The sequence below is a fragment of the Monopterus albus genome, unplaced genomic scaffold, assembly GCF_001952655.1.
Source record: "Monopterus albus unplaced genomic scaffold, M_albus_1.0 scaffold10.1, whole genome shotgun sequence".
NCBI classification, from domain to species: domain Eukaryota; kingdom Metazoa; phylum Chordata; class Actinopteri; order Synbranchiformes; family Synbranchidae; genus Monopterus; species Monopterus albus.
This window is the reverse complement of record NW_018127890.1, coordinates 771,369-783,486: the sequence shown is the minus strand read 5'-3', so window position 1 is coordinate 783,486 and position 12,118 is coordinate 771,369. Positions and strand designations below refer to the sequence as shown.

Below are 12,118 nucleotides of genomic sequence, written 5' to 3'. Positions count from 1 at the left end.
TTTCCTCTCCGAGTTGTGTAACACTCAGGGAAACAAATACATTTTCTCATTGCTCATTTAAAGTGAGAGAATGGGGCTGGGGGAGCTGTCCTGTTTAGTGGAGAAAAATGTGACACACCGATGTCAATTATTATAATCTCTCCAAACAGAGACATTATTTGGACATAGAAGCTATAAGCAACTATAGCCCCATAACAACAACAGACACACATTTTTATAAGCTGCGTTCCATTTGGTTGTGCTGGCAAGGGTGGGGAGACCCTTAGGAGACGACCCGCTCTACCACCTGAGCCACAGCCGCCCACACTGACTGAATATCGCCCCAAAGAGCCCAGATACCAGGACATCATCATAACTGTAAATACTACAGACCCATCCATACTTTCTTGTTTAATGAGAATTACTCATTTTCATTCAGAGATTCATGAAGCACATCTGCCTCATCTTCAGCCACAATCTTTTAATATGTTCCCCTTTTTCATGACTCTCTAGCCCTGCTTCACCCTCTGTGTCTGTCGCATGTTGAGTCGAGTGATAGTCTTCTGCATGGCAGGCCCATACGTGGTCTGCAGGCACAGCAGGAAAACTCATGAATAACATTAGATGGGTTTCATTAGAAACACACAGGAGGCTTAATAAAAAAAACAAACTTTCTTTCACAACAAACCCCTTCTCTTCCTCTCAATGTCATACTCCGTTTTCCTCGGGCCATTCATTTCCTTATTTGCTTCCATGCACCATCACTCTTACAGCTAAATATCTTCATTACAAAAACACTACCAGCAATCTGATTATCAATTAAGTTGTGTACCTGGCAAAAATGTCACACATTTGCTGATTTCATCTTCTCATATGCAAGGATTTGATGTGCTCCCCCTTGTGTTAAATGGATTTTTAAGTGGAGTATCTTTGGCTTTTTGACTGCTGGTGGGAGAATATGAAGACACCACCTTAGGTTCTAGGAAACTGTAACAGTCATTTCCTGACATTTTACTGACTAAACAATCAATCAAGTATAATAACCCCCACGTTAACTGATACTGAGAACACCTGTCAGCTCCGGTCCCAATCACGGTCTCTGTAATAATTACAGTCATCATGTACTGCCTCACTCTGCACACACTGACTAATAGAAAAGAAACATTAGATTCAACGTGTCACTAATTGCAAATAATAGAAAACTGGTTAATTTTGCTCAAATTAAACCTTATGTTTGTAAATAATTAAATAAGTGTATAATTACAAAGTAAAACAGCATTTTTTTTCCATTTAACTACGAAACTATGTAAGATATTAGATACTGAAGTGCTGCGCCAATCAAAAAACATTTTATAGGTACATGCCGAGTTTTCCTTTGTTCCTCAAAACCAGAAGTGAAAGTAAACCAAGTACATTTACTGATGTACTGTGCTAAGGAACATGTACTTAATTTGAGTATTTTGATTTTTTTCTGCTACCTCACATTTCAGTTTCACTACATTTTAGAGGCAAATATTGTACTTTTCACTACACTACATGTAATGTAAGTTACTTTACACAAATCAGATGAATAAAACAAAATATAGTATAATCATCAGATTTCACAGATTCTCGTGGGGAATTCACAAGCAGTGCTTCAAATGATAAGTACGCAAAGTAGTTAACATTAGCTTCACCTACAAAAGATGCAACATTAAATATGATGGACACAATAATGCATCAATTATAATCCAGTAATATGATTTTAATGTGAAATGTGCCATTCTGGATAATGAGCACTTTTTATTTTGGTACTTTAAGTAAATTTTGATGCTAATATGTTTGTATTTTTATTTAAGCAATATTCTGAATTCAGGACTTTAACTTGTAATGAGTATTTTTACACTGCGGTATTGCTACTTTTACTTACAGCAAGTAAAGAGTCTGAAAGCTTATTCTTGCTCAAAAAACAGCAGTATATTTTTACGACCTTGCAAATTAGCTACTTCTTGAACTGTGTAAACTGTCACACAAACAATCACCATCATCTCCTGAAAAGCAGATCTGTTTAAGATAAAAGCCTCGTGCAGGGAACAGCTACTATGACAGCAATTGGTGGGCAAAGGAAGTCAGGTGGTGAGTGAGAACACAAAGCAGGAGAAAAAGAAAAACAAGATAAACAACAAACTGTCACTAGGCAGCAGAGGAAGTCACTGAAGGATGCTGGATTTCTGCGTTAATATGCAGATATGTGCTCTCACATGTGTGTATCTGTGGTCAATTTAGTCAAGTCTGTGTTATCAGACACTTAATTAAGCTTACTTCAGCACGTCTTTGTTGGTGTGTGTGTAGCATGGTAATTAATTTCCCGTGAGGACTGGTTGTTGTACTGTAACCATGAGAGTTAGTTCTCTGTTCATGTGTGTTTCTATATTAACATACAGTACACACACACACACACACACACACACGATATTCTGGGCTGTTTGGTCGTGCCTGAGTGAATTTTCTCATTTCCAGGCTGAGTGGCCAACACAACGTGGCACAACTCCCGCCTGCATGACAGCTAATGGTGTACAAGTATATATACGTAAACTACTGACAAATATTCACGTAAATCAACTGTGAGATTCCTACTAGGTTGGCTGAAATGTTCAAAAACACCCACTAATCCCACGATTTTATAGATTTCTGATTTCTGGGCTTGTTCTTGCTACATAAATACAGCTCCTTCATGTCTCACAAGCTGCATAGAGACCTGTGTCTGGTCTGCTGGAGCCACTGGAGCATTTGTTGATAGTGCAGACAACAAGAAATAGGCCCTTCTCTAAACTGCTTGACAAATTAGTTCATTCTCTCTGCAGCACAAACCCCCTCTTTGCCTGCTAAAGTAATGTATTAGAAAGTAAATATGTGGAGAATGGAAGCATGAGTGTTGTACAGATGAACTTCCTGTAGGGACACTACTGCCATCTAGTGTCGCATCAACGTCATGACAGTGCAGCCTACGCTGGACTGAACTGCTCAGTGCACTGCAGCGACACATCAGAACAGGGGTTCAGTGGAGATCGGTGACTGGCATGTAAAGCACTGCTGGGAGCGTGTGTGTTCTTCTACTTGCTACATAGTGAAGACCAAAAAAGTATTTTTCCTACAGAGTGAGGACATTTTGACTGGTCCTCACATTCTAAAGCACCTTTTTGAGGATTAAGACTTGGTTTTAGGGTTCAAGTTAGAATTAGGCTTTGGGTTACACATTTCTGATGGTTACGTGTTAGGGTAAGGGGCTAGGGAATGCATTATATTAATAGGTGTTCTCACCAAGAGGGAAGTACATATGTGTGAGCGAGAGAAAGGCGGCAGCTGTTCTGCATCTCAAGTCCCATGATTTTGACTGTTTTGTAAAAGTAAAACCAGAAAAAGAAAAAAAAAAACGGGTTTAGTAGGTATTGGATATTGCTGTGGTGGAGCATCTCCATGTTTTAAAAGCAATCACAAGAATGTTCAAATTATTCTAAAACATGCTAGGACCTGGTGTAAGAGAATAAACTCAGAGAACCGTGACCACACGTAGTTTGACTTCAGTTAAAAGACTGACAGCTAAACTTCAAACAACCAGAATTTAAAAAGAGTTCTGCAAGAGGATTAATCGTATGAACCATACTATAACAAAGACATGAACACCTTTCTTGGTCAGACAATATGACCAAAAACTCTGAAATTCAGACTCTACACAGCTCCAGTAAGAGCCAAGTGCATGTCAAAGAACTTCAAGCTGGACCTGATGGATGAAACGTCCTCCTGATTGGTCACAAATATCAGAAATTCAAATATAGTTTGAATGAGCAAATTAAAGAAAAGTCATCATATGTTGGTCATTCACAACTCTAATCCTGTGCACACTGGGCTTAAATGATGTTTTGTAAGATTTTTGACTTCAGGTTTGAGAGAGACAATAGCATTCACCAGTAACAGAAGTGGAAAAATGTGAATCTACAGGAAGCTTTTTCATTTTATCCAGATTTCTATTGGGAACAAACACACACAGAAAAACACTGGCTAGGTGTCTACGAGATACATCATCTAGAACAGGGGTCACCAACGCGGTGCCCGCAAGGACTACTTGAGGCGCCCACGAGGCATGATCTGAAAATAGCACTGGTCACAATGAAGCTCTGTCTAAAAAATTTTTTGTTGCTTTACTTTTTGAATCAAAAATGCTTGAATTAATGTAGATTTTAAAATGACATTATTTATTACAAAAATGTATATAACAAAATCTGGCCTTTTCTGAAGTCAAAGGTCAATGTTTGCGCATGTCAACACCTCTTTCCTGACACAGGGAGGCGGTGCAGCAACGATGAAGAGTTAGTTGTGATTTACCCCCCAAAAATGGCAGAAAAGCCAAAGAGAACAGACCATTTTCACAGTGATTGGGAGGAAGAGTTCTTTTTTACGTCAGTCAAAGAAAAATGCGTGTGTCTCATTTGCGGGACAACTGTTGCGACTGCACAGCGGCACACTTCAGTACATGTCAGAAAGCTACAATGCTAACGAAAAAAAAAAAAAAAAAAAAATCACAAAAAGCAACTGAAGCTTCGTTTAGAGCTGTGAACTTTTTGATAAAGAGCAAGAAAGCCTTTTCGGATGGGGAGGTTTTTTAAAGAAGCTATGATGATTGTTGCAAACACAGTCTTCAAAGATGAGAAGCATGGTCCCGATGTCATCTCTTTGCCCTCTACGATGTCCAACTTGGAGCAAGTCGGATGGCTAGAAGAATATCATCTATGTCCGAGAACTTAACTGAGCAACTGGACCGAGATCTCGCTACGTGCAGGTGGTTTAGCATCCAGCGTGACGAGTCTAGAATAACATCTTAACTGCTGTTTAAACAATGTGAGCTGACATTAGAGGACGCCACTTACTTTACAAAACCAATCAAAACCACACCTGAGGAGTCCACACATTCACACTGCGTGTACGTAGTCACTGCACAGCCAATTAGACTAGCATAGCTGCCTAAAACGCACTAGCAAAGTTAAAAATGAGTGAACAACCAGCGCTAAGGGACAAAACAGACACCACTGACCCTCAAAGACTAAAGATAAATGAAAAGCTTCAGGAGTCAGCTGACGGTGACAGGACGACACCAGCCAAGGATCAGCACAAAAACATTAGTGGAATCTTTCCGTTTTACTTTAATATTTCACTTTTAAGAAAATAAGAGCAGTTTTTCTTAAATACGCTGTTGAAATGACATGTCCTCACAAGTGGTCTTATAAAAAGTGATTCACGCAGATGTGTTGCTTGATGAATACCAAGCACTACACACATGGGCAGGCATGTTCCCAGTTTACAGCAAATCACTTGCTTTGCAAATGATGCAGCTGTGTGTGTTTTCCCGGCACCAAGATGTTTTGAGACACTTGGGTGCACAAGGCAGGGAAAACTAGAGGGAAATGGAGAATAGAGGGGAGGAGGAGAAAGCTGCAGATGCAAGCAAAATAATCTACTTCAGCAGGGGGAAAGAGCAGAGGCAGGGGGGAAGAAAATGCATCTGGGGGATGCGGAGATAGTACAAGAAGAGGGTGAGGGAAAGCTGAGGGGGAAAAAACTGTTAAAAGAAGGGAGAAAGCGAAGAAGGCTGCGGTGTCAGAAGTAGCAGATGGAAGGATAAATCCAGAGGAGGGAATGAGTGAGAGGAGGAGGAGGAGGAGGAGTGGCGCCGTCGAGCCTTTAGAGCCGTTTCCCTCCTCTCATCTGCTCCTGCATCTAAAGTAGCAATCTGTATGCTTCATATACCACTGCACCCACATACCTATCAATGTGTGTGTGTGAGAGAAGAAGGAAAGGGGGCGTGCTCATACGCGAGAGATAAAATGTGCTTCAAAAGGAGTGAATGAGAGAGAGCAGGTGGACGTTTCACAGAGAAGAAAACTGAGGAAAGAGCTGTACTTTAAAAGGGTGTGAAAGCCATGTACCTTGATAAGAATGACAGGTGTGTGTGTAAACACAGCGGAGAGCTCTCTAAAGGTATGTTCAGAGGGAGAAAAATCAATGAAAAGACGTGAGTGGGCCTGAAGAGACTCTAGATGACTATGTGTCCACAAAATATACAAATGTTTCATATGAGTTCAAACCATTTTTTGTGAATCTGCTTTGTAAACATTAGGCCTGACCCACAAACGTGGACCATCAGTCAAAAGCAGAGCAAAATGAGCGGCCATGGTCTCTTTAACTAAAGGATTAATCGACTTATCAGTAAATAATGGACAGATTGATTTATTTTACATAATAACCGTTAGATGCAGCGTTACATCCAATAAACCTGCAGAGAAACAAGGATGAAGGACAATAACAGAAATCAGTAGAGTTTCTGGTGAATCCTGAGATCAGTACTTCAACCCCTCACTGTGTATTTAAAATAAACCTCACACTAATGCTCTAATCTCTTCATCTACAGAAAAACGGTCACATCTCACTGTGTTCCAAAATGATTTCTCATATTTTTACAGATTTTCTCAAAAGCCAGTGTCACGACTTCATCCACCGTTTCCATTTGTCTCTGGCTTTTACATCCATCTGAAACAAAGCTTGAGTCGACCGCCTGTCAATAATATTTTTATGTTCTCTAAAATAATGAAGACTCCCTGTAAACTGGTTTATGTCCATTTCAATCAAAGGTTTCCTGCTATAAAAAGAAGTTTTAGATGTTTTGTTTTTGTTGGTTGGACTGATACAGTGTGTATACTGTGTGTTCCAAAGAGAGACAAGCTGACAGATTGGTGTCAAACATAAAGACTTCATTTGACAGATATTGTTGCCCCATTCCCAACCCCCAGTGCCTCACACACACACACACACAATGACCTGACAACACATCTGAGAAAGAGAAATTTATCCAAGTTCTTCTTTGATCTGTCAAATGCAGAGAAAAACCCATCAGAACTGTGTGTGTCTGATGTCTTATCTGTCCAACAGAGACCGTGTGTCATCTCTCCTCCACCTCCATCTTTCTCTGGAACTTCCTCTTCTGCCTCTCAGTGTGCCAAAGCTAATCTTTACCTCCCGCTGTGACTGGGATCCCGTTTCTCTTATTATGTGCAAACATTTTCTGTTGAAACTTTTTTCAAACTGTAAGTTAATCACTGGTGTTGATCTAAACTGGAAAAACAGCATGTTTGGCTTTGGAGGCTCAGTATTACGGCTCAAACATGAAAATGTTTTCTTTGTTACACTGCAGTAACACAACTTACCAATCACAACCTGAAACATAAAAAAGGAGATTTTCTCTTGAAGAATAAAACATTTATTGACCTTGTGTTAATCACAGACCTTATTTCAGGAATAATACTGTTAGTACTGTTTACTTTGTTATGCTACACAGCCTTATGTTGCTTTACTGTTTACTTGCCCCTTGCATGGGGATATATACATGCACGTTGAGAGCCGATGTACCAGAGTCAAATTCCTGGTGTGTCCGACACACCTGGCCAATAAAGCTGATTCTGATTCTGATTTTGAATCTAACCAAAAATCTATTTCAAGAAAACCCACCGACTTTAGGGCAAGGGAACCAAAAGTGCAAAAATGCTAACTCATTTCTGGGTTTTAGGGCAGACATACCAATCTAACATGAAAGAACTAGCAGCGACATAGGCTGACCATCGAAAAAGCGGCACCTGAACACACCACACAGACCACAGCCAGCGACCAACTAGTATGTATGCTCTGTGCCTACGTGACAGAAATAACTCCCCCTACCAGCAGGTGGCAGTATTTGTGTTCACCATTCAGAAATGGACAGAAGAGCTAAACTGCAGAAATGCAAGTGTAAACAAAGCAGCTCTCGTTCAACACAGCTGTTGTTTACAGAGGCTTCTAATCGGGAATGCGTCTGAGGAGAAGTTGCAAACGACACTGGCGTCCTCTGCCCTTGGTCTATTGGTTGTGGAGGAGAACCTGCACTAAATGGGTGAAATCATGGACACTACAGCAACAGGCTGAAGGGGTTTTCCAAAACCATTGATTTGATAAGCTCAACAGCCAATCAGAGTGGTCTCTCTCGACGGCAAGATCCGCCACCAGTTCAACATGCAAAATCGGCCAAAAAAGCCGCCAACAGGGCGTACTGCGAAGATGAGGGCGACAGATGCTCACCAGCTTCATGTGTCATGGGCCTTAGAACTCACTATTACAGCAGTGTGTAGATAATGTTAGTTACAGCCACAGAACCTCAAACTGACTGGATCTCAGAATCATCAAAAACATATATACCTCAGATGATCAATGAGCCAAATACACATACCCACCAGTCATCATATTCTATATTCTTTGCCTAACACCTCAAGGCACTTTCTGCCTCTCGTTATGTTTTCACAGAAACCCTCGTTAGCTGACGCCTCGGTGACCACAAGTCCTTCAAGGAGGGAACCACAAGAAACTTTACAACAATAAAATAAAACAAACTGATGCGTGAAATCACCACATTGACACCAAAGAGACTGTTACACCATCTTTTCTAATTAATTAACAATGTAGATGCATTTCAAGTGTTACTACAAATGGCAAAGATTTCTGCTGTGACTGTCTTTGTTCCCATTCTCTCTCCTGGCGCCCTCCTCACTCCGAGTCTGAGAACCTCTAATAACTGTTTGTTGACCACCGGCGATTTGAGTCCTGCTGAGATGTGTGCAAGTTTGTGTTGTGTGTTTGTTCCCTCAGCATTCCTCACTCATTACTTACATCAAGGCCTGTAATTAACTCCGGCTTTGATGCCTTCCCCCACCTGCTCATTTTCATCACACACACACACACACACACACACACAAAAACACACATGCATTCAAACATAAAATACATGTCTCACAGGAAGAAATGCACACTCACAACACTCAGTCACCGCTGTGAGACTAATTGTGCTTTAGTGGAAACAGAGAAACACTCATTTCTGAGACCAATCTCTGCCTTGGGTCCTCTGTGTGTGTGTGTGTGTGTGTGCTACTCCTGTGTTCTACAAGTGTTTTTGTCACACCAACACAACCCACTGATCTCTCACTGAATTCGGATCAATAAAAAAATGTGCTACAGACATTCAGACACTGTGTCGATGAGTGCCGACCACAGACCAAGCAGATGTAGCCATGACACTTATTCAATATCCCAAAAATATAACCATGCGCCACACAACATGGACTACATCTTATATCACACACACCCCCGTGTGTAATTGCCCCAAGCTCATATAAATATAATGGAATTCAGCAGAGCCACAAATGCATTATTGATGCATTATTGATTTGTTATAACTGTATTTTCCTGTGTGGAACGCTGAATCTCTTTTTGAGATCCTGAAAAAATACGATATTACAATGTTAAAAGCTACCATATCTAACTTTTTGCTAACTTTAAAACATACTCTCCAAAACTTTAGGGATAAGGTCGGACATTTTCTATAATAATAGCATTTTCTACAATCCCCATTCAGAGACTAAAAGCAAAAGTGAACTGCCTCTATTCATGGTTAAAGAGCACATGGCTGATCACTTTGCTCATTTCCAGCCATTTAACGTTTAATTTTCCCCGACATTACCACATACAGTCCCAAAGTACTCTTCACTCACCTTGCTGTCCCTGGACCAGAAATCAGCACAATGGTGTCTCTCCTCTCCACTCTCATTAAATTCACATTCATCTGCTTAGTTTGATGAAGTGGGTTTGGCTACAGCAGAGAAAGCAGCAGTGCCATTAGGCATCCAGCTGGACAAATATCACAAGATAATACAGGGGACAAGACTTAATACAACCTGAAATATTAAAGAGATAGTACAGGATATGAATGTAAATCGTCACACCAAATATACAGCATTATGGCCAAACTACATGCTACAGGGACCCAGACTTGAAATGTGCTGCTGGGCCTCCCATAGAATCACCACTGAACCTGTCAAACAGGCACAGGGGCCTCAGGGGTTGAGGCACATACACATATCTGCAACATCCAGGGTTTGATTGCCAGCCACAGGAGCTCTGCTGATGCCATACCCCTTCCTCTCTCCATCTGCCCTTGTTTCCTCTCTCTCTCTCTCTAGACTGTCAACTATCAAATACAGGCAACATGCAAAAGAAAGAGGTGCAAACCAACTACCAAGACACTCAAAATGTCCACAAAAAGACAGAAAATCACCACGAAAAGGTGCAAAATAACTATAAAAGTCATGCTTTCAGTTGGGTGTAGGAGTTCAGAGGGGGGCCTTTAACATGTCTGTGCCCAGAGGCCCCCTGTAAGCCCTCTTTGTGCTTTGTGTGATGCATTCTTTTGGTAAAAAAAAATTACAAAGCCCCAGGAATTTGGGCCATGCAGCTAGGCTAGTCAGTGCTGCATTTTATGATCTGACATACAGTATAACCAGTACTCGAGCTAGATAAGCAGGGATAATGGCTGGATTACTGAGGTAGCTGAGGTATTCAAATGAAACAGTCAATCAAGCTAGTGGGGCGGCCAAGACAGCTTAGCCTCAGCTGGCACAGTGTAGTATTTACTCTTTACTTGAGTGTAGGAGTTAAAAGCAATTTGAAATTATCTAGGGTCAGTTTAAAGTTACTGTAGATTAGAGCTAGAGAGTGGTGTCGCCTGTCATGAGGCCCAGTGGATTTATGGCAGCACGGCATGATACCCACTGTGGGGCCCAGCAACAGGTCAAAACACCGTTTAATGTGAATACCGTGCTTCCAAGTGAATGCTCCCCCAACATTTGGCACATTTTGTGGATTGATAACTATTGGAGAGCTACTTTTTTTTTTACCACAATAAGCCTGCAATCCATTTCTGTTAAGAAAATTATTATCATGGACGTGCCCACTGGGCACAGACCAGGGGGCCCAGGGGTTTAGGGGGCTCTGTGGTTCTAACAATCACAAAATGACTGAATGACTGAAACCACGAAAGAGCGATGGTGCCACCTAGCGCTGAGTTGAAGAACCTTACTAACCTAGATTTTAAGTAGCCGGTGTTCTGTCAAATTTTGCTACTTTGTAGAGATATACTACCTTGTTGCAAAATCTATGGACTGACTAACCCCACCCCAATCCATCACCCTAACCCTAACCACTTTGTGAACGGCGGGTAGCACGTCTTGATAGGTAGCAAAATTTGTCAGAACACCGGCAAACACACATTTTAGCTATACGCAGACACGCACATACCATCAACATGTATACAATAAGCTATGGCCTGTATTAAGCCTGTGATAGCAAAGCAAACTGACAGAGAAGAACTCACGACTCGAGTGCGGTGTGAATTTTATTTACATGTCCAGAGTGTTGGCATGAACCAATAACGTCCCTATTAACCACACCGAACTACAAACCACCGAACCAACCTGCAGACTGTACATAATACTCATGTAGGCTACTACACATGCTTTCTGCTTCCAAAGCAGGGTGTTTGGATCGTCTCACCGTATGAAGCAGTGGTGGCAGACATCTCTGACCTGTTTATTGGCCACACAACACGCCAGCGGCTCGGCGGAGAACAAAACCTCCCCTCTCTTGATCTTGGCAGTGGCCCGCAGACCGTTACCCTTTCCCGGGCTCACAAAACGCTCCAGCTTCGCAGACATATTCGGTCTCCCTCCACGTGAACCTGGCCACTGTTTACATCCGCAATAGACGCACGAACTGCGTCGTGACGTCACGAGCACGCACAAAACACCTTTGTCACCCGTATAGCCTATTAATTTTTCATATCAGTTCTATAGTTTTCTGTCTGCTACAAATAAATGTTAGGGGTCTTTTTTTAGGATTACAACCAGAGAAAGGTATCTTTGTTTACTTCACCTAAATTCTGTTTTATCAAAAATGTGAAAGAAATAAAGATATAGATAAAGTAGAAGCCATATACCACTTAGCCACATACCTCACATACCCCTTAGCCAAATACATTTTTCACAACTCCTGACGTTTAATCCTATAAACATTGCCTGTCTTAGGTCAGTCAGGGTCACTACTTTATTTTAAGAATGTGAAATGTCAGAATAATAGTGGAGAAAAAGATTTATTTCAGATTTTATTTCTTTCACCACATTCCCAGTGGGTCAGAAGTTTACATACATTCAGTTAGTATTTGCTAGCGTTGCCTTTAAATTGTTTAATCTGGATC

At 41.2% G+C, this 12,118-nt stretch overlaps 1 protein-coding gene across 3 annotated transcripts in view; it reads right to left on the bottom strand.

The window, feature by feature from the left end:
- smyd3 (SET and MYND domain containing 3) overlaps nt 1–11,670 on the bottom strand; it is a 78,626-nt gene extending 66,956 nt beyond the window's left edge. For all 3 annotated transcript variants that reach the window (XR_002274145.1, XM_020589968.1, XM_020589969.1), the window contains exon 1: nt 11,419–11,670. Coding sequence is in view for 2 of the 3 variants with exons in the window: in XM_020589968.1 (XP_020445624.1) it covers nt 11,419–11,579 (161 nt within the window). In the remaining variant the exon portion in view is untranslated. The remainder of the gene's footprint in view (nt 1–11,418) is intronic.
- Between the last annotated feature and the right edge of the window lie 448 nt (nt 11,671–12,118).